The 21,254-nt window shown below is 39.4% G+C and overlaps 2 protein-coding genes and 1 pseudogene across 6 annotated transcripts in view; 2 read left to right on the plus strand and 1 right to left on the minus strand.

Moving 5' to 3' along the window:
- The window catches only part of cltc.S (clathrin, heavy chain (Hc) S homeolog), a 70,748-nt gene extending 67,354 nt beyond the window's left edge, over nt 1-3,394 (plus strand). For all 4 annotated transcript variants that reach the window (XM_041584087.1, XM_041584089.1, XM_041584088.1 and 1 more), the window contains one exon: nt 2,149-3,394. In XM_041584087.1, the coding sequence (XP_041440021.1) occupies nt 2,149-2,273 (125 nt within the window). In that variant the 3' untranslated portion in view covers nt 2,274-3,394. The remainder of the gene's footprint in view (nt 1-2,148) is intronic.
- Nucleotides 3,395-14,721: 11,327 nt separating this feature from the next.
- Nucleotides 14,722-16,014, minus strand: LOC108709116 (annotated as a pseudogene).
- Nucleotides 16,015-17,764: 1,750 nt separating this feature from the next.
- Nucleotides 17,765-21,254, plus strand: part of vmp1.S (vacuole membrane protein 1 S homeolog) — a 101,971-nt gene continuing 98,481 nt past the window's right edge. Inside the window, exons 1-2 of one of the 2 annotated variants that reach the window (XM_018249609.2) lie at nt 17,765-17,982; nt 20,441-20,542. In XM_018249609.2, the coding sequence (XP_018105098.1) occupies nt 20,467-20,542 (76 nt within the window). In that variant the 5' untranslated portion in view covers nt 17,765-17,982; nt 20,441-20,466. Of the gene's footprint in view, nt 18,016-20,440; nt 20,543-21,254 lie in introns of both variants that reach the window. The other variant, XM_018249608.2, reaches the window with a different exon arrangement.

Raw genomic sequence — 21,254 nt, forward strand, 5'->3', positions numbered from 1 at the left:
TTATACCTGTTGTTAAGTTATACTGTTATATTATCTGGCCTGTTACTGCAGAGGCTCTTGAGAAAAGGAAACCTTTCCTCTCGGCATGCTTATCTACAGGGCAGAGATAAGATGAAGGGTTTGGGCACATGAAGCTGTAGGCTTCGCTGCTCTCAGCCTGTGTGTTTTTGCTGGCTGAAGAAGCAGATATTCTTTTGTCCTTGCTCCATTGATTTAAATTAGATCTGCCTGCATGCTCACACACGGAATGGAAACAAAGGTCAGACCAAATCTGGGAAAGGATGCATCTTCAGGCTGACCTCCACTGTATGTGCACACTCGGGCAAAAGCGGATAAGATCAATGGTGCAGGTGCCCATTCATTAAAGCAGAACTAAACGCTAAAAATGCCATATTTTATATACTGAACTTAATCCACCAGCCTAAGGTTTCAACTTCTCAATAGCAGCAATGATCCAGGATTTCAAACACGTTACAGGAGGTCACCATCTTGGAAAGTGTCTGTGACACTCACATAATCAGTGGGCTCTGAGCAGCTGTTGAGAAGCTAAGCTTAGGGGTCGTCACTAATAATCAAGCTGAAAATGAGGTTCTCCTGTAATATAAACTGATGCTACAAGGCTGATTAATAAATTCTGATGCTAGTTGCACTGGTTACTGTGGTGCCATGTAGTAATTATTTGCATCAGCCTTATATTGTGACATTTCTATTCTATGTGTACTGTATATTTTGAGTCTGTCCCTAAGCTCAATAAGTGATAGCAGCACAGAGCATGCTCCGTGAATCGGCAGAAAAGATGGGGAGCTACTAGGGCATCTTTGCAGACACAGATCTTCCCTGCTAAAGGGCTTTGATTGCCTGGGGCTGGTACAGAAAACCAAAACATAATGTACAACATTTATAGTCTACTTCTTTAGTTATGCTTTAGTTCTCCATTAAACTGGCCATACACTTCAAGGTCCAGTTTGTATTTGACTGGTTTGACCACCCACTTGAAGGGCCAAATCAGGCTGAATTATTGACTCACAATGACCTTATCAATGCATAATGCAGTCCTCACCTGATTTTCAAACCTGCCTTTGTGGGTGGCCCATTTCCAATAGAAATGCCGGTGTTCAAACAAAGGCAGGTTTGTGTTGCTGCTGATACGGCTTGCTTGAGGGGTTTTAATTTAAAGGAACAGTTCAGTATAAAAATAAAAAACTTGGTAAATAGATAGACTGTGCAAAACAAAAACATATTATTAATATAGTTAGCCAAAAATGTAATGTATAAAGGCTGGATTGACTGGATGTCTAACATAATTGCCAGAACACTACTTGCTTGCCTGCTTTTCAGCTCTCTTAGTTTACACTGACTGGTTACCAGGCAGCAACCATTTAGAGACTTGAGGGGAGCCCACATGGGTCATAACTGTTTGCTTTTGAATCTGAGCTGCATGCTGAGGATCAATTGCAAACTTACTGAACAGTTATGTACCATGTGGTTAAAGTCGCTGACTAACTCAGAGTTAGAGAGCTGCAAAGCAGGAAGTAGTGTTCTGGCTATTCTGTTAGACATCCAGTCACTCCAGCCTTTATACATTACATTTTTGACTAACTATCTATCCAGTTTTTAGAATCCAAAAGAATGCCAAATACTTATAAAGTTGTTCTATTGATCTCCATCTGTGTTGCTGCTCATTTTCCTTGTTAGGTCCCACCCGCCAGACCAAATGCAATACTTTAAACAAAAAGGGATAGGATGGAGCACACAATCCGCAGACTCTGCTGCAAAATTTTTATTGATCACATCACACAGTGTGAAACTTGAACTTGAAAAAGGATCCATGTTGATCCAAAACATGTTGTGATCAATAAAAATTTTGCAGCAGAGTCTGCGGATTGTGTGCTCCATCCTATCCCTTATTGTTTATAGAAATACTTATAAAGTGCACTGTGCATTATAAGGCTCCTCTCATTTTGTACAAACATGTCATCTTAGGGTTGTCGTGTCAAAATAAAGTTTGCTCCTTTTGTATTGACAAAACAATTGAAATAAAAAAAAATTAATAAATCCAATTTGGAGTTGATAAATGGTTTCCTGGTACTAAAGTAGCGTACATGCAGTATGGTGTAGTCACTAAATTCTGATCTGCTTTGTGTTTAGGCCAGCCACAGCTGATGTTGACTGCAGGACCCAGTGTTCCAGTACCTCCTCAAGCTGCGTATGGCTATGGCTATACTGCACCTGCATATGGGCAACCTCAACCAGGCTTTGGGTATTCTATGTAAGACAAAAGGGCCTCAACCACTGTATCTTTGGCTATTTTCTTACCGAAACTCCACCGTCCCTATTCTGCCCATCGACTCATTAGAGGAAAGCTGCAGAGTTTCGCTCCATGTTCTTAAACCATTCGTTTCATGAAGGACAATTATTTTCCAAAAACACACTTGGATCACACTTCCACTATGTTTTTTTCCACATTCCATTTTCTTTAGAATCGAACTTGTTTATTTTGATGGGACTAGTTTCCGAATCCTTTGTTTCAATGGGCTTTATGTTATTTTATGTTTTGTTTTTTTAGGACTGCTTTTATCATCTTCAAAAACAGGGGCATCACAAAGCAATGCCTTGGCTCCCCCCTGATTTTGAAGAAAACACTAACCCCTTCGCCTCTCACAGTACCTGCAATACTTTACATTGAGGTAATTTGCAGTGGCACTGTCTGGAAGTGAATGGGGTTGCTAATGCTTACAGTCTATTGTGAAGAATCTCTGATTTGCACTCTGTAGTGTTAGGAAACCCTAATATTGACTCTCTCTCTCTCAAAAATTGTTGTATGTAAGCGGCTTATATACTGTCTTATCTAAATACATATAAATCTAATTGTATATTCAGAAGAAAAGAATTTTTCTATTTCCACATGCAAGACTGCCGACGAAAATAAGAACACTAATCTGCATATTCTACACCACTTCTGTCGTGCATCTCTTATGCATTTCAGCAGCATTACTACACAACCTTACAGAAAAAACATTGGTTCCCGTCATGTGAGGGAATCTCCATTTCCGCTTTAAGCGGTGCTAGTTTGTGTGGCTCACTCCATTATAAACAGATGGCCCTATGTTGTGCTGTATCCTGTGCTTTTCTTTTTCTTTTTGTGCGACCATTTCATTCAGGAACAAAGAAATCACCATGATTATAGTCTGTGTACTATCCCCTACCTGTCCCTTGAGGTTTGTGTATGTTGGATATTGTGGTGTTCATAGGTCACTGTTTTGAGTGTACAGAGGAGAGAATTTAAGCAACAACAAAGAAAAATGCTGTTCAGTTTTTGTTTGTGTAATTTGAAATGACCCAGATTTAAAAAAATAAATAAATGAAATAAAAGTACTGGACTGTGGACATATTATACAGTGAGTTGCAATTGGTTTCTATTTCATTTTTATATATATGGTCAACACATTAGTATGCAGTGAACAAACCAGCCGCACTCCAAGGACTTCATTTTGAAAAATAAAGGTGAAGTTGTAAAATTCACCCCATTTTTGAACAGTGAGTCACACAAGTCCCTGCCCCAGTATTTAGAGTCCTCCACCAGAATCCAATGTAAACGCAGCACCAGGCGCCAGGTATTGGCCAGGCGGGTGAGCTCTCCTTTCTGTACCGGGCGGCTGTAGGTGGGGGTGATGGCATAGATCATGGGCAGCACAGTCTCGTTCTTCCTCCTGTGAGGGGCAGAGTTCAGCCCCGGGTTAGCGTTGGGATCACTGGGTCTGGGTAATAGTAGGGGTTCCAGTAGGGGTAATAGCGAGCGCTGGGGACTCTGCCTGAGCCCGGGGATCTCCTCGTGTCACTGTCTATTATAATCACCACAATCGGCACCCAAGGAAGGAGGATGAAGAAGCGACTGTAAAACACAGACTTCATTGTGAGGCAGCACGAAAGTACAAATCGTGGTCTTTAGCCTGGGAAGGTGAGGTGTACTCAGGCACTGGCAGGCTCGGAGCACATCAGGAACCCCACTACAAACCCTGCTCCACCAGCCAGCACTCGAGAGCGGAGCCTCAGCCTCCTTCACAGCTGTCACTAGAATAGCCAGGGAGAAGAAATCGAGCACTGCAGGATGGATGGTCGCGTATCGCCTGTTTTGAAGAGGACAGGAAGTGAAGTTTTCGGTAAGTTATTTCTAAACAAAGGCTTTGCAATTTACAAGTTTAATTTTTCAAGGTGTTTATTTTTCGTTGTATACTAACGAATTTTTTGTAAAAATTTTTGATGTTACTGCTCCTTTAACTGCTAATTGGCTGAGCGCATATACAGTACAAATAACTTTAAAAAAAAACATGTCAGAATTATGTTTGCCAAAAAAAACTGGGCACTCAAATTATCACTGTATGATATGCAAGTTATGTACGTTTCTAGGCAAGTCACAGAAGTTTTTACACAAAATGCAATTTAGGTAACTTTGCGCCACATGATGGGGCCCACCTTCACAGACCAAGGATAACAAGAAAATGTAAAGTGTAAAGTAAATTACTGTTGTAGGGCAATGGCATGAGATGATTTGAGTTTTTTTGTTTTCCTGGTGTTGGACAGAACAAATAGTACCCCCAAATCAGAAGTTAATATAATGATAGGTTGTGATAAAATTTTCTTCGATTTAGGTTTAAATTCCCTTTGCCCTTATAACGCCTATAACTCCATTACTCCTATGTCCCCCTCCGCACCTTTATTCAATGTACCATTATTAATTAGTCATTGCTGTATCATAAATTCCAAGTTTATTTCTGAAATCCATTCTGTCTCCATTGTCCCCTAACCTTTAGTTGTAACGTCTCGCTAGTACGGCCCTGTAATCATATTGCACTCTGTAAACCCTTGTTTTTCACAATTTGTTCCCTGTTTATTATAAGCGAAGGAAAAGCACTGCATAACCTGTTGGCGCTAAATAAATAAATGATATTAATAAATGATAAAATAAGGCCCTAGGGACCCCTGCTGCCAACACAACTCAATCCTATAACTTGGGATAAAACTGCTCCATTTTGGGGCACTGTTTTTTTTCCCATTTATTTTCTGGAAGTATGAGTGTTCCTTTGTATTTTAAGAGTCCAACCCATTTGCCCATGGTAGACAAGCTAGCATATGATATGATATAAATATTCAGCAGGCATGTATGATGTAAGAGTAAGCGGGACAAGCACAGGTCTGACTGGTGGCTAATATCTGCAAAAATAACATTTGTGGCAAAACTGGAAGAACAGGTACAACATATGGGACTGTTGCTTGCTATTCATCAACAATTACTCCCAGTCTTTTGCTTATTAATTTTGTACAGTTGTAAATAACTTTTAGGTATATGGTGTTTATTATTGAAACCGCAATCCATTGAACTAAAGACTCTTAGGCTGTGTGAGGACAGGAGTGGGCGAGATGAAACCTGTGCTTTAGTGTGCGTATAAAAAGTTAATGCATGAAAATAAAAGTATAGAACGTATCCCATCTACAGACAACCACACACCAGTCCTTCTGATTGATCAAAGAAATAACAAAATACACAGGGCGTTTTGCATGTTATTGCTTCAGCAGCTGCAACTCTTGGATTTAGTTCCTGCCAATATCACTGCCACCCATATACTTAATGTAGATTGTAGTTCATGGATCACACGACTATGTACATAGTATAATTACATCAGGCAGCTGTCATAGCCACCTGATTTAGACTTACCAAACCAAAAAAAACTTGCTGGCTCCAACTTCTATATGTTTGATTCTCTGATAGCTCAAACAGGAGTTGGTGGAATATGCCTTAAAGGGGTTGTTCATCTTTGTAACAAATTGGCAAATCTAACAGTTCACGTTAAGAGAACAAACTTTTCCATAGAAATAGTTAACAGAAAAAGTACAGTTCAAGAGATATTCACCTCAGAAGTTTCCCTGTACTAATCCTTCAGTTCCACACTGACCCTGTGCTGGGAGGGGGTCACTAACCCCCAAAAACACTACAGTATTCACTTCCTCTTCCTAATATGACATCACACATTGTACTGGCAGCTAAATTAACTCCTATTGGCTGTGTCTGCTGTCAATCTGCCACTGCTTCCTGTGCTGGTGAATTTGAGCAGCATTCAGGTACTGAAGAGAAACTGTTACAAGTTTGTGAGAGGGAGGGGGAGTGTGGGCTTGTGCTGCAGAGACTTCAACTGTGCAGATGGGGGCAACGAGGTGCTCGGGACCTGGAGTTTTACGGATAATGGATCTTTCCATAATTTGGATCTTCATACCTTAAGTCTACTAGAAAATCAGATAAACATTAAATAAACCCAATATGCTGGTTTTTCTTCCAATAAGGATTAATTATATCTCAGTTGGGATCAAGTACAAGCTACTGTTTTATTATTACAGAGAAAAATAGGAAATGATTTTTAAAAATTTTAATTATTGGATCATAATGGAGTCTATGGGAGATGGCACTTGTACTTTCCAGAAATATATTATTTGGGGGGGGGGGGTTCAATGTATTATTTTGTGTATTTACCCCATAAAAAATCATTATTTAGCAACTGACGTGACAATTTTTTTTTTCGTATTTAGAGCTCTAAATCTTGTTCCAGAAGTGGAACACTTAAACACTCAGGTTCTCGTGAAAAATGCATGATACATGGCTGCACATAAATCAGTTCAGTCTGCAGCATGCATCTAAATGAAATGCTAATTAGCCATGCAGGCTGTGGATTCCATGTGTGTTTGGTTTTAAGGGGGTGAGGTGGCAACTCTACTGTCACGGCTAGATGTTTAAGTTACATAAGTTTCTAAGCAAGTCAGTGCTGCTTTTGTTGCAATTTTGTACATAACTGACATTATGCTTAATGCTAAAGATGTTAAAAGATAAAAATATAGAAAAGCCGGTATTTATTCCCAGAAAAGGTTGCACCCCTTTAGCACTCCATTCAGTTATAGCCTAGGCAGAAAGAGAGTGCAAGAATTGAGAGAACAAGGTTGCTCCTTCCTTTTCTGCAGTAATTGTCTGCATAGCTGTGTGATTGTTTGTTGCAAGGCAGGTTTATATATATGCTGCGTCTGTTACATAGTTACATAGTTAAATTGGGTTGAAAAAAGACAAAGTCCATCAAGTTCAACTCCTCCAAATGAAAACCCAGCATCCATACACACACCCCTCCATACTTTCATATAAATTCTATATACCCATACCTATACTAACTATAGAGTTTAGTATCACAATAGCCTTTGATATTATGTCTGTCCAAGAAATCATCCAAGCCATTCTTAAAGGCATTAACTGAATCAGCCATCACAACATCACCCAGCAGTGCATTCCACAACCTCACTGTCCTGACTGTGAAGAACCCCCCTACTTTGCTTCAAATGAAAGTTCTTTTCTTCTAGTCTAAAGAGGTGGCCTCTGGTACGGTGATCCACTTTATGGGTAAAAAGGTCCCCTGCTATTTGTCTATAATGTCCTCTAATGTACTTGTAAAGTGTAATCATGTCCCCTCGCAAGCGCCTTTTTTCCATAGAAAACAACCCCAACCTTGACAGTCTACCCTCATAATGTAAGTCTTCCATCCCTCTAACCAATTTAGTTGCACGTCTCTGCACTCTTTCCAGCTCATTTATATCCCTCTTAAGGACTGGAGTCCAAAACTGCACTGCATACTCCAGATGAGGCCTTACCAGGGACCTATAAAGAGGCATAATTATGTTTTCATCCCTTGAGTTAATGCCCTTTTTTATGCAAGACAGAACTTTTTGCTTTAATAGCCACAGAATGACACTGCCCAGAATTAGACAACTTGTTATCTACAAAGACCCCTAGATCCTTCTCATTTATAGAAACTCCCAACACACTGCCATTTAGTGTATAACTTGCATTTATATTATTTTTGCCAAAGTGCATAACCTTGCATTTATCAACATTGAACCTCATTTCCCAGTTTGCTGCCCAGATTCACAACTTAGACAAATCACTCTGCAAAGTGTCAGCATCCTGCATGGAACCTATAGTTCTGCACAATTTAGTATCATCTGCAAAAATAGAAACAGTACTTTCAATGCCCACCTCCATGTCATTAATAAACAAGTTGAAAAGCAAGGGACCTAGTACAGAGCCCTGCGGTACTCCACTAACAACACTGGTCCAATTAGAAAATGTTCCATTTACCACCACTCTTTGTAGTCTATCTTTTAGCCAGTTCTCTATCCAGGTACAAATACTATGTTCCAGGCCAGCATTCCTTAATTTAACCAGTAACCTTTTGTGTGGCACTGTATCAAATGCTTTAGCAAAGTCTAAGTAAATCACATCCACTGCCATCCCAGAATCGAGGTCTCTACTTACCTTCTCTTAAAAAGAAATTAAGTTAGTCTGGCAAGATCTATTACGCATAAAACCATGCTGGCACAAACTCATAGTATTATCTTATCCTTTATTAACCCTTCGAAAAGCTTTCCTACCACTGACGTCAGACTAACCATTCAAATTATGTGACTGGTTACAGTTCACATGCAACCAATGAATTGCTAGGAGGAGGGCAGTATCAACATCCAATAGGAAACAAGTAAGAGCAAAGCCTGGACATGATGATGTCATCATATAGGAAGTTCTTGGTGTGTCCGGTTCAAAATAGGCCACTCCCATCACTTCAGAAAACTGGTCAGAGAGACAGGAGAAGGACTGAGTTAATAGGAATAAAAATGAGCTTTTACAATGGCATTTTTACTTTTTGTTATGGAAAATGGTTTTTCTAACACATTGAGAGCATTGTTAGTGGTTTCATAAGATGTGTACATTGAAGGTGAACAATCCCTTTAAAGGGGTTGTTCACCTTCAATGTCTAAATCTTATGAAACCACTAAAAATGTTCTCATTGTGTTAGAAAAAACATTTTCCATCAAAAAAGGTCATTGTAGAAGCTAGTTTATTTACCATTTAAATCTGTTCTCCTGTCTCTCTGATCAGTTTTCTAAAGGATGGGAGTGGCCTGTTTTAAACCTACACTTCCTATATGATGACATCATCACTCTCAGGCTTTGCCCTTACTTGTTTCCTATTGGCCATTGATACTGCCCTCCCCTTGTGATTTATTGGTTGCTTGTGCACTTGTAAGCAGTCACATAAATTCAAAGGCCATTGGTTAATTTCTCCCTTGCATTGGCTGCTATCTTGTGCGCATTACTTGAGTGTCTCACATAGGCAAAAATACCCAGCATATCCCAAATCTAACACATTTTTACTATGCAAATAATCATATACATTAATGGGCATGTAAACCCTATAAACCTTTATCATGTCTTTAGGTTGGGCACATATTCCCCACACAAAATGCATCACTGTATCTGTATTTGTCCCCTCCGTTAGTCTGCACTGTAGTGTTTTCCTAAATGCAAGATCTGCTTCAACCAGGCGGCCATTTTGTATTGGCTACATCATCATTTATATTTGTATATCCAGCCACATCTGATGACCATGCACAGAAGTTTGTTTTGTAATGTAATTACTAGCATGTACTGTATATGTAATTATACTCACTCCTATATGTGTAATCCTACTCATACATGTATTCCCACTCCCTCATATGCATAATTCACCTGGCTGGTATTTTACACACCAGCCAGTAAAAATGATGCATGTTGTCAATGTTATAAAAAGGGCAGAAATATAAACATAGGAAGGCCAATATTTTATGCAATTTCAGCCATTTGGTTGCTAGGGTCCAAATTATCCTAGCAACCATGCATTGTTTTGACTAAGAAACTGGAATATGAATAGAAGAGGGCTTGAATAGAAAGATGAGTAATAAGGTGGCAACAATAAATTTGTAGCCTTACAGAATATCTGTTTTTTAGTTGGAAAGCTGCAAAAAGTCAGAAGAAGAAGGCATAGTAAAAAACTATAAGAAAAAATGCAGACCAATAAAGTTGCTTAGAATTAGCCATTTTATAAACATACTAATAGTTAGCTTAAAGGTGAACCACCCCTTGAAAACTTTCCTTTAAAGGGGTAGTTGGCATTAACCCTTTCACTGCCAGCCAATTTGGTACTTTTATTGCCAGACAGTTTTTGAACATTTTTTGCTCTTTCAATTTATGTGCCTTTCCCAGGGGGGGAATTTTCAGTTGATGAGTTTTCCTAAAGTAACCAGTTTTTGAAAAATGTTCTGGACACCAGGAGTCTACAGTTTGATGCCCAATATGCATAGATATACAAAAGTATGTGCTTATGTATGGACCCCAAATGAAAATAGTGCATGTCAATTTTCACCTAATCAACAAGGGAAAAATACAACTTTCTTTATCAAAGTTCCAAACTGCAATGCTATGCTAAAAACACATAAGGAACAATAATTCAGGGATAAAATTGCATAATTAGTTGTCAAAATAGTCATCCCATAGTCATGCTGCCAAAATATGCAGTTTTTATGGGAAAAACAAGTTTAAAAAAGTGGTGTTGGCGAAAACACTTCTAAAAGTTGTGGCAGTGTGTGTGTATAAATGCAACATAAAAAAAGCAAACTTTACTAAAATGTGTGTGTGTAAATGTACATAAGTGTTTGTGTACACAAAGGCCACTTACTGTTTCTGGAGCAAGAGGTACACTGGCATCACTGGAGGCATCCTGCAGGTGTGCATCTGATGAGTGCTGTGCAGCAGGAAGTGAGCGTGAGGAGCTGGGGTGAGAAGGTAGCTGGTATACCAGCAGCTGCACAATCCAGTCACATCTGCTACTTAGAGGTCTGTCCTGCAACAATCACATTGCAGGACCAATATGACAGCCACCCAGCCTCATTGCCCAGGCTGTCATTGCTTATAACTCTATGCAGAGGCAGCAGAAGCCACCAATGCAGAGAGAAGTGTAAATCTGCTCAATAACGTCCCTAGTACATTCTTGGCAGATAGAGCCCTTGACTGCAAGCATATACAGTGTGTGTGCTTAGCAAACAAAGTGTTAAAGTAAAGGGCTCAATTGAGAACTGCAAAGCAGGTAGTACAGTATTCTTTGGGGGAAGCAGGTATTTGCACTTTGCTTTGGAGTGCAGACATTTGCTGCAATTTTTAGTGCAGAGAAGGATGCAAATGCAAAGCACAGTGATCTACCATGTTTTTTGCATGCACAGTATATAATGCTCCTGCAATGTATGTAATGCAAATGCACCAGACTAGAACAGGGAACACTTGGGAGGAAGAATGAGAATGGTGGTGTAGTACCTATCATTACACCGTAACATTGGGCTATAGGTGTACAAAGCCAGTATATGTAATGGGTGCAGTACATGCGTGCACATTTTATCCTATCAGAGGGTAATCAAAACAGCAAAATGCAGCATTTGACATCTTGATGAAAAACTCAAACCTGCCCATGAGCAGTGCATGGGGCACTGACGAAGGATGGGGGTACCCATCCATCGCATGGGGCACTGAGGATGGGGGTACGATTGGATTGGACTGGATGGACGTTATTGGATGGATGGGTCATCAGGAGGCAGTTCCATGTAGAGTTGACACTGTGGTGCAGCAAATAAGTTGACCAGTTTATGGACTGTCTCAGGTTCAAATCCTGTGAAGGACATATTTACATGAATGCATGCATTAGCTCATTTTGGCTGAGCCATTGGTTACCTTTGTATTTAAGGTTTTAAAGAGACATTCGATTGTAATGGTCATCTGGAGGCAAATCCATATGGAGGAGATCCTGTGGTGCAGCAGGTAATGTGACTGGTCTATGGTTGGTGAGTCTTAGGTTCAAATCCTGTATTGGACCCAAATCTGAAATTACTGACCCCCGTTGCTATTAACTAAACTAAAGATGTTCAAGGGGATGGCCACATGCTGCCTCCAGCCAACCCTTTATGAAAAAAGTGCTGCCAAAGGGAGCACACAGACCTTTGTGTTTCATTCTGGAAAGACACTTGTGTCTATGGGCACTAAGACCTCTAAGAGTTTTTACATTAGTAAATACCTCAACTTTTGTCTGGTTAGACGCAGTGATCCCCAACCAGTAGCTCGTGAGCAACATGTTGCTCCCCAACCCCTTGGATGTTGCTCCCAGTGGCCTCAAAGCAGGAGCTTATTTTCCAATTCCAGGCTTGGAGGCATGTTTTGGTTATATAAAACCAAGTGCACTGCCAAACAGAGCCTCAATGTAGGTTAAAAACCACATAGAGCTACCAAATGGCCAATCACAGCACTTATATGGCACCCCAAGAACATTTTTCATGCTAGTGTTGCTCCCCAACTCCTTTTACTTCTGAATGTTGCTCATGGGTTCAAAAGGTTGGGGATCCCTGGGTTAGAGGATAGTGCCCCCACTGCCTTCTAATTTTCTCTGCCCGCTGCTGTAAACAAACAAGCGGTTCAGTGTGCAGGTGACAAACAAGAACTCAAAACAATGTATTTGTTCTTGCATCTTACATATGTAAACTTGTAATGGTCGTAAATGCACTACATCATGCATTGTATGGTACAGCTAAGACAATTCAGGTTCATTTTGCTAATTGTAAAATTGATGAAAACTATATTCTATTTCAGTATTTTTCTGACGATCCAACAATGGTATATAGTATGTGACTATTAAAGGGGATCTATCATGAAAATTTTATATAAACTTCATCTTGCTGAAATAAGGTACAATCAATTAAAGATTCTGCCCTTTTTTAATGAAATAATCAAGTTATTCTTCACTCTCCCCTGTCTCAACCTATCTCTCTTTAATCTGTCTTCAAACAGTAGGTGGAGTCAGTTTTTGATTGACCGTTAGGTTGACAGTTAGGTCTAATACATCCTTTGGGGTGTTGCACCCATAACCTAGGTGCTCACTCTTTAAAAATAACTGGCTCTGATTAAAATCCTGTTTCTCTGTGGCAGGGTGTTTGCCAGAGTCTTTTATTTTGTTACCTTTAGTTTGTGTTGGAGTTGGTTACTTGAGTTATTCTGCTAAGAAAGGGAGCCCCCCAAAAAACATATTAAACATACCTGTCAATCAAAGTCTGACCCAGACCTCAGCATGAAGAGTGACAAGTTGTGTATAGTGAGACGATGAAGAGTAACTTAAACAGTACAGTTATTTTAATATTTTGTATATAGAAAGGGTCTTATTTCAGTGAGATGACGTTTATATTAAATTTTAATGTTTGCAATAGATTCCCTTTAAGCACTAGCATGCTAAAACTGTATTTCAGACTAGCACACTACTACTACTACAACCACCTGGATAAATAACATCAATATTGGAGGATGTCAACATCTTTGCAATTTGTAGTAACTTATCTGTTTTAATTATTCTATATGTTTTCTTCTTAGGTGCTGCATTTTCAATTATCATGCTTCTTGGGACTTGTGAAGACATAACCACTACTGTTTAACAACAACACCAACAAGAACAATTTACGTCCTTTAATATTATGTATATTTTGACAAATGTCATGTGTCCTTGGTGATTTTGAAAATAAGGTGGTTGCATGCTTTCTTTTGTGAACTGCTATGAAGGATATTCTCTATTAGAAGGATTACTTCAGTATCCAGTTATGAAACATATAACACCACTGAATTTGGTAACAAGACAAAAAGCTAATATTTAATATTTATTTCTGAAATGTAAAAAAAATAATGGCAGTGTTTTGTTTTGGTACTAAAGTCTGTTGTGATTTGTTTTTAAATAGAAAGCATTATACTCAATGTTCAGTGGTACATTATTTTTTATTTTAAATGCTAGTATAATCCAATCCATGTACTGTACCTTATTCTGACATAAATGGTGTAACCCCCTTAAGTGCTATCAAGAATGCCAGAACTGCAGATTCCGAATTTCCAGGCATTATTTTCCACTATGGTGAAAAAAGCATGGTGTGCCAGTCACAAATGGGAATAAGAGTGTTAAAGGAAATCAATTATGTGCTGATTAAGTGTAAAGTTATAGGATCTTTTATCCAGAAACTATTCAGAAAGCCCCCATAGATTTTAAACAACAATTAAAAAATATAAGTTATTCCAACTGTGGCCGACTGTGACAGCCAGACTGTAGCTTTCTCCTGCTTCCTGTCAGAATGTGAGTTCGATGATGTCACAAAGGGGGCGGAGCTTCTCATTCCGTTTTGCTTGCAGCTTCTCATGCCTGCTGCAAAGGGTTCTCTCTCCCTCACGGTAGACGTAGCCACCAATGATTACTGCCTTTTGGAACTGTTTAATGGATTCATTTTGCCCCAACTCGAATAAAAACTGTTTCCTGCCCTGGGATCAATGCTTCCTTTTAATATAAGTATTGTACTTTGTTATTACTACATTAAGCCTCTTAAACTACAGTTCCCCGTTGTCTCCGCCCCTTTTTGCAGCACGGTCCGCCCCTTTATTCCCACCCCCACCACTGGCCGTAATTTTTTTTTTTTTAAAAGGTGGCAACTCTTGCTGGGAGCTGTAGTTTAAGAGGCTTAATGTAGAAATAAAGTACAATACTTATATTAAAAGGAAGCATTGATTCCGGGGGGGGGCAGTAAAAAGTTTTTAGAACGTTATGTTTTTATCTTGATGACCTGTTATTATAATAAGTCATATGAGAATTAATTTAATTATACAGAGAATTAATTAAGAAACTGATTTGATTAATCAAATTCATTGGGTATTTTTTTAAAAAAAGTATCACAATCAAAGAAATTATAGTTGATGTATTAGAACCTTGTAGTTTTCTGAATTTGATTTCATAATATAATTTAGCACACAAGCAAATTATTCAATTAAGTTAGCAGGGCCAGGTCCTACACCAAGAACAGTATGAGATCCTGGAGCTATTTGAGTACAACCTGTATCTGTTAATCCAAGCTGTTTAGCATGGGAGAGAAGCTCAACAAACGAGTCTTCGTCTAGTGCTGTCACCACTACCTTTGGTTGCCCACAGTACTCCCACTGTTTAAGTAGTTCTGGGTTCCTCTTAAGGAGCTGCATGTAAGCAGACACAGCAGCACAAGAGCACTGTGCAGCCACCTTTCCTTTCCCCATTTTCAAATAATTACTTACAACTATCACCATCTTGAACTTGCTGGTCTCTCCCATAATGCTTGCTTCAGTACCCACTATAATGAAGCAAGCAAGCCATAGCGTCCACGTAGGCTACATCCAAGAAAAAGGCCACAAGCCAGCTCTGCTGCCAGTGAAAGAGCTCCAGGGTTAGTCAAATTATCCATTTAACACTACCTGAAGTGAGGAATAAACATCAAAATAAATATATAATTAACTGAATTAGCAGTTCTGACCGTATTAAAACAGAGCAATTTGTTCAATGCTCCATATCAACCTTTAGGGCTGCGACTGACGGGGAGATGACGCCCGTGATAAAAATGTATGATTGCGACAAATCAAATCACCTGCAAGAGCCAACGTGTTTATTTGTCATCTTAATGCTAGACCTGTCCTTGTGTCTTATACATAATGGCTTAACTGATTAATCTTGTATGAGCGACTCGCTTTCCTCAAGTACTAATTCTGAACTGTGTTAGCAACTGAAAGCTTGGTGATTTGAAACCACCGAGTTAGGCCATGGACACACGTGTTTTTATGTAGTTTTTACAGTCTGTTTTTTTTTTTAAAAAAAGGCAGACCGCTGCGTAAATACGTTTCAACTGCCGCCCCATTGAGAAAGCTTGAAAAAGCAGTATCTTGGTCTCACAAGGCATGAATCAGGATCTGTCCGTCACAGAATGCACGGTTTTGCTTAGTACATAAGGGTCAGTAGACTGCATAACAAAAGACTGACAACACCAGATATCAAGGCACAGCCGATTAAGTGCAAGCATGAGAATGTCTCCACTTCAAGCATGCAGGAAACATGGCTGACAGGTCATGTAGCAGTGTTTCGGCAGTAAAACAGTTTTAAAGGGCACATTGTTACACAATTGTTGTGCCGCAACTCGCTCATTATGCGCATGATTTCAGAGCATGAGACATCTACATCAGACATGTGTGCCCCAACATGGCCGCTCAAAAATGGGAGCTCCCAGTGCAGGTGTCCTAGTGCTGACGGGGGCAATTTAAAAAAAAAAAAAACTAATGTACCACAATACAGTGTTACAGGTGCCCTTTAAGAAGCTCGGATAGGAGTAAAAATCCAATCCAAGTTTGAAATTTTGGGGTTATAATGATAACTTCCTGTACATTGCTGACCGGGTGAGAATGAATTCTCAGTGTTTAAAAACAACAATTAAACAAGGAGGAGGAGGCAGCATTTCTGTTTTTTTGGCTTTCAAAGTTGGAGACCTGCATAAAATGACTGCATTTCTGAATACTCAATACTACTATCTTTAGCAACATGCCATACCCTTTGATAAGATACTTATAGGGCAGACATGTGTGATGCAACAAGGTAATGAACCTAAGCATATGTCCAATTTCTATCAGACCTATTTTGAAGAAGAGCTACTGAGCAGAATTTACAGTAAACTTGATAAAAATGTCAAGGCTATACAGCTAATTGGTGCAGGTCATTAGTGGACAATTCTGCAGCAGTGTCGGGGTAAAATTTTGACAAATACCTGGGGTCATTAATAAATAGATGCCATATGGCTCTGAACCAATAGACTGTATCTGTGCTATAAACCAGCAGTTCTGGATGCATAGTTGGCCAAAAGGACATAAAGGAGTGATTTGCATGTCTCCTCCCATGATGCCTTATGGGAGAATCAAAATTCTTATATTGGTATCTAGGCAGTGCTGTGTGTATGGCATGAGACAAGTAAATACCTTCTGATTTCAGAAGGCTTCACTTTACAAGTAATTGCTAGTAAAGGGCGTTTTGGCTCATTTCCGTCCTTCTCACCCTAACCAGATTCAGTTTCCCATTTCACTACTCTCCAAGTCCTACCCCTCAGAAGCCATATTCCAATATCTTGCACTAATGAGATCTAACAAGATCAAAGAAGGCTGTCTTGCAAGTTTGAATAGAAGTCCCTGAACATTAGGTTGTCTGTGCTATAAAACCAGCAGTTCTGGATGCGTAGTTGGTCTAAAGAACATGAAGGATTCTTATCCAAACCAGGTTTGGTTTCACATATGTGATATATGAAAGTACAAGTGTTTTATAAAAATAAAAAATCTTAATAAGGGTAGTGTAGCCTTCTTTCCCACTGAAAACAGGGTTATTTGTGAGATCATGTGCTTTGTGTAAACAAACCCCTCCCTGCTCCAATCTGCAGCCTTTGCAGAGAAACTGGTTTTACAGGGGCCTTATCTGTGACTGGCAACTTGTATTACTATGTCTTCTCCTCATACACAGACCAAGGATTAGGAAGTTAAAAAGTGATATTTTTTTTTATTTATTCTGTTGAGTGAAAATAACAAAACTAGACTTTACAGGTCAAATGTATGTTCCAAACATGCTCTTTATGTTGAGCACATGGTAAATATGGGGGCATACTGCCTCTTTAACCAAAACTTTTTCAAAGTCCTCACAATGGGAAGTGCTACATACCTAACTACAGAAGTCTGTGTAAAGCCAAAGTAAACTACGAATGCGAAAGCAAATCTTGGGCTTGTCCTTGCTGGATCAGTAAAGACTAGAGCGCTAGCTAGCAACGTACACTACAGCTACTAACTGTGTTACTACTGGCACTTCATCAGCCAAAACAACACAACCCACGCAATAGGATTAACACAAACCATAGCCGGCCGGCTCTATCTAATATGCCCACGTTGATTTTCACGTGACCACTTCCCTATGCTTCAGCGAACCCGTCGCATTGATATGTCGTCATCCCTAAGCAACCAATTAGCTTCGGCTATCTATTTGCCCTTTCATCACTAACACCTTCCCCCGTCTTGGCTCCAGCAAAGCTCATTCACTACTACAAAGTGTCTGACCAATGCCCAGCGCGAGACGCTGATATTTTATGTCACTGCAAGGGGAGGGGGTATTGATGTACCCCACGTCAGGAGGACTTCCGGTTGTGTGACCCGGTGAGTGTGACAGGTGGAGAGAAAAGAGAAGCCGACTAGGAGGTGAGAGAATCGGCAGCCAGGACTGAAAAAGAGGTGAGAATGCCGGGTGTGGGATGAGCTGCTAAAGAATGTACCATTCAGGCGAAGGGTGGATTGTACCAAGGAGCGCAGTAGGGAGCAGTGGGAAAATCCTATCGAATTAACGAACTGGAAGTGACTGGGCAGTAGTTGATTGTACAGTGTTTAGCGTGGTGAATGGAGAACAGTCAGGGATGTGCTTTTGGTGTAATTGTGTGTGTGTGTGTGTGTGTGTGTGTGTGTGTGTGTGTATCAGCTGCTGGAAACATATTGAGAGAATACTTGAATGTTTTGCCGGGACATTCTGTCAACTTTACACTCGTTTCTGTTCCGTGTCATGACTGCTGTTGTGTTACTATAGATATCTCTCTGTGCTCGTGAAAGCGCTAGTCTACCCTTTTTAACTTTTAATGGAAATTCCCATTCGCAGCCACTTTTAACTCTTCTCTTAAAGGGGAACTCCGGCTTCCAAACCAAAATTTGATAAAGAGGCCCACATAAGACAGAAACCCCTAATATACCCATCACAGTTACCCTTTTCTTCAAAAAGTATGAATAAATGCCACATTTTCTATGCTGAAATCCAGTTATTTCACAGTTCTTCTCTTTCTGCATTATTTGAAATCCTGGCAGGGAAGAAGGGACAAAACACTGATGTTACAAATTGTAACAACTTCTCCACAGCTTACAGACAGCATACAGGAATTACATAACCCACAATGCATTGCACTGGGATGTTCCTTTCCTTATTGAAATCACGTGTGCAGGGGGAATTGTGGGGTTTGGAGGATGCAGGCTAAGGACAGCTGGCTGTTGATACAAAGTAACAGTAGTCAGCCAGCTCAGCAAAGTAGTCAGACAGATCAGCAGGGGGCTAGGCTTAGGGAACTGTCAGAAACCATTAAAATCTGCATATTTTTTAATTAATCTGTATTCAAAGTTCCTTGAAATTATGTTTACTTTTCAGAAACCTTAAGTTATGTTTTTGTGGAGTTCCCCTTTAATTTTATTGATTTTATAGCTTCTGCTCTATTTACCTTCCTTCTTTACCTCTTGCCAGCTTTTAGCTCACAATACTATCAGTGTTACTGACTCCCAGCAGGAACAAACAAATTGTTCTATGGGCCTAGAATGTTATTGCCATTGCTACTTTTTATTAGGAATCTTTAAATCTGTCCTTTTCATGTTATAGTCTGTTTGCTACGGTAAATATACAAACACATTTTAATGTATCTTCTTAGTGCATGCAATGGTTAATGAAAACTTTTGTGATGATGAAACATACATGTTATTACAGTCAAATATATGTTCAGATAATTTGCTGATTTGTTGCTGCTTTAAGGAGAAATCAACCTGTGGGGGAAAAACCATACCCCCCACCCCAGGTAGCCCTCCCTCCCCCCCAGGCTAACTACCCTCCCCCCGGAAATGCCCTATACTCCATACTTACCCCTTGCCGCAGATTCTTCCAGCGAAGTTCCACGCGTTCATCTTTGGCGTCTTCGGTAAGATGACCGAGAGATTGGCAATTTCCGTGTAATTCTGCGCAGTTGTGCAAACCGGCAAACTGCTCCAACTGCGCATGCGCAGAAATACCAATCTCTCAGTCAGCTTAAAGAGGACACAGAAGATGGATGTGTGGAACTTCGCTGGAAGAATCTGCAGCGAGGGGTAAGTATGGAGTATGGGGCATCTCCCCTGGGGGGGGGGGTGTAGGGTTGAATTCTCCTTTAAATGGTTTCTGGTATATGTGCAAGTAACCCCAACATTTTTGCTGGGTAAATTAACCCTAAATATTCTAGTTGATCCATAGTTTACCTGTGTAAAACCATGTGCGGATGTTGGCATATGTTTTTTAACCTAAGCTATATATAATTAATTTGTTTGATAATTAAATTGCTGTAGCTAGGTTTCTAGCATTGATTTATCCACTCTTTTTACTAGTAACACTGAGTTCAGGTATTTGTAGTGGAGTATCCAGACAGTGTCACCTCATTTGAAATTGGGTCATAAATGAATCCATATAGTATTGTCAGAAAGGACTATAGTGCTCCTTTTTGGATTGGACTACGTTCTGTGCATACACAGAAATTAGGGTTTAGTAAATTTTTGCTCTACGTGGCTTTTATTCTATAGATTTTGCGCTCCAAATTGTATCAGTTATCTCATTAATAAAAACAAACCTTTCTGCATAGTGCCATGGACTGCTGAATGGCATAATGAAAATTATTTTGTTATTCATATGTTAATCCTTTCACTGCTGCTTTTTTGTCTAAACAGTATCAGCAGACATCATTAAGTTATTCTTTGTTCATGCTGGTTCCTAATGTAGTTATTATTATTACTGGCATGCAGTCTAACAGAGGATTATTTATGCTTTATTGCTATGCCTGTCAGAAAGCTAAACTTGGTGTGTATTTGTTTTATTTCTCTATGTAAGTATCACAAGACAAAGTGGCATATGAAATGGCAGAGAATGGAACTGATTGTGAACAGAGGCGTTTTGGAATGGCTAAAGAACAAAACAATGGAAGCTTTCAAGGTGAGCCAAATATATATTTGTGTATTCTTGCAATGTAATTGAATTATTCCAATTGTATTGATTCATAAAGGGCAGGACATTTAATTTGTGTGCACAAGCACATGTACACAGCAAATGTCATTTTAGACTGTAGTGTATCCTTTCACCCCTACATTGCTGTATTTGTTGATATAGAATACCGCATCTACCATGCCTTATGGGCATCTTTTTTTTATAAAGCTGTTGTGCATATTTTCAGTAATTTATAGCCTAAATCTGAAATTGACCTCAGAATACAACATACCTTCTGTGTAAAGTTTGAATGGAATATTTAATTATTTTAAATATTTGATTGACCAAAAACAAAGCAGATTGCAGAATAAAAGAGGAGCTTTGTGTTCTTGGTAACTTGTATGATAGCTGACAGATTGTATCATGTTATGTAGGTGGGAAATAAAAAATAGGACAAGGATTAGAAAACAGATATAAAATGTTTTTGCAACATCACACAACTTATTATTTTTTATATTTCTATTTTATCTCTCATTGCTTAGTCTTGGTTAAGGTCTTTGTGCTATTTGCAGCCTAGGTGCTTGTTAGCAACTGATTCAGTTTAGGTTGTTATATCCATATGGTACATAGGCATTCACTTCATATTTCACACATTTCTCCCCCCCATCCATTGGTCTTTTTCCCCTTTAGGAACTTCAGGGCTACATTATGAAAATAGCTG

The sequence above is a fragment of the Xenopus laevis genome, chromosome 2S (genome assembly GCF_017654675.1).
Source record: "Xenopus laevis strain J_2021 chromosome 2S, Xenopus_laevis_v10.1, whole genome shotgun sequence".
Taxonomy (NCBI): Eukaryota; Metazoa; Chordata; class Amphibia; order Anura; family Pipidae; genus Xenopus; species Xenopus laevis.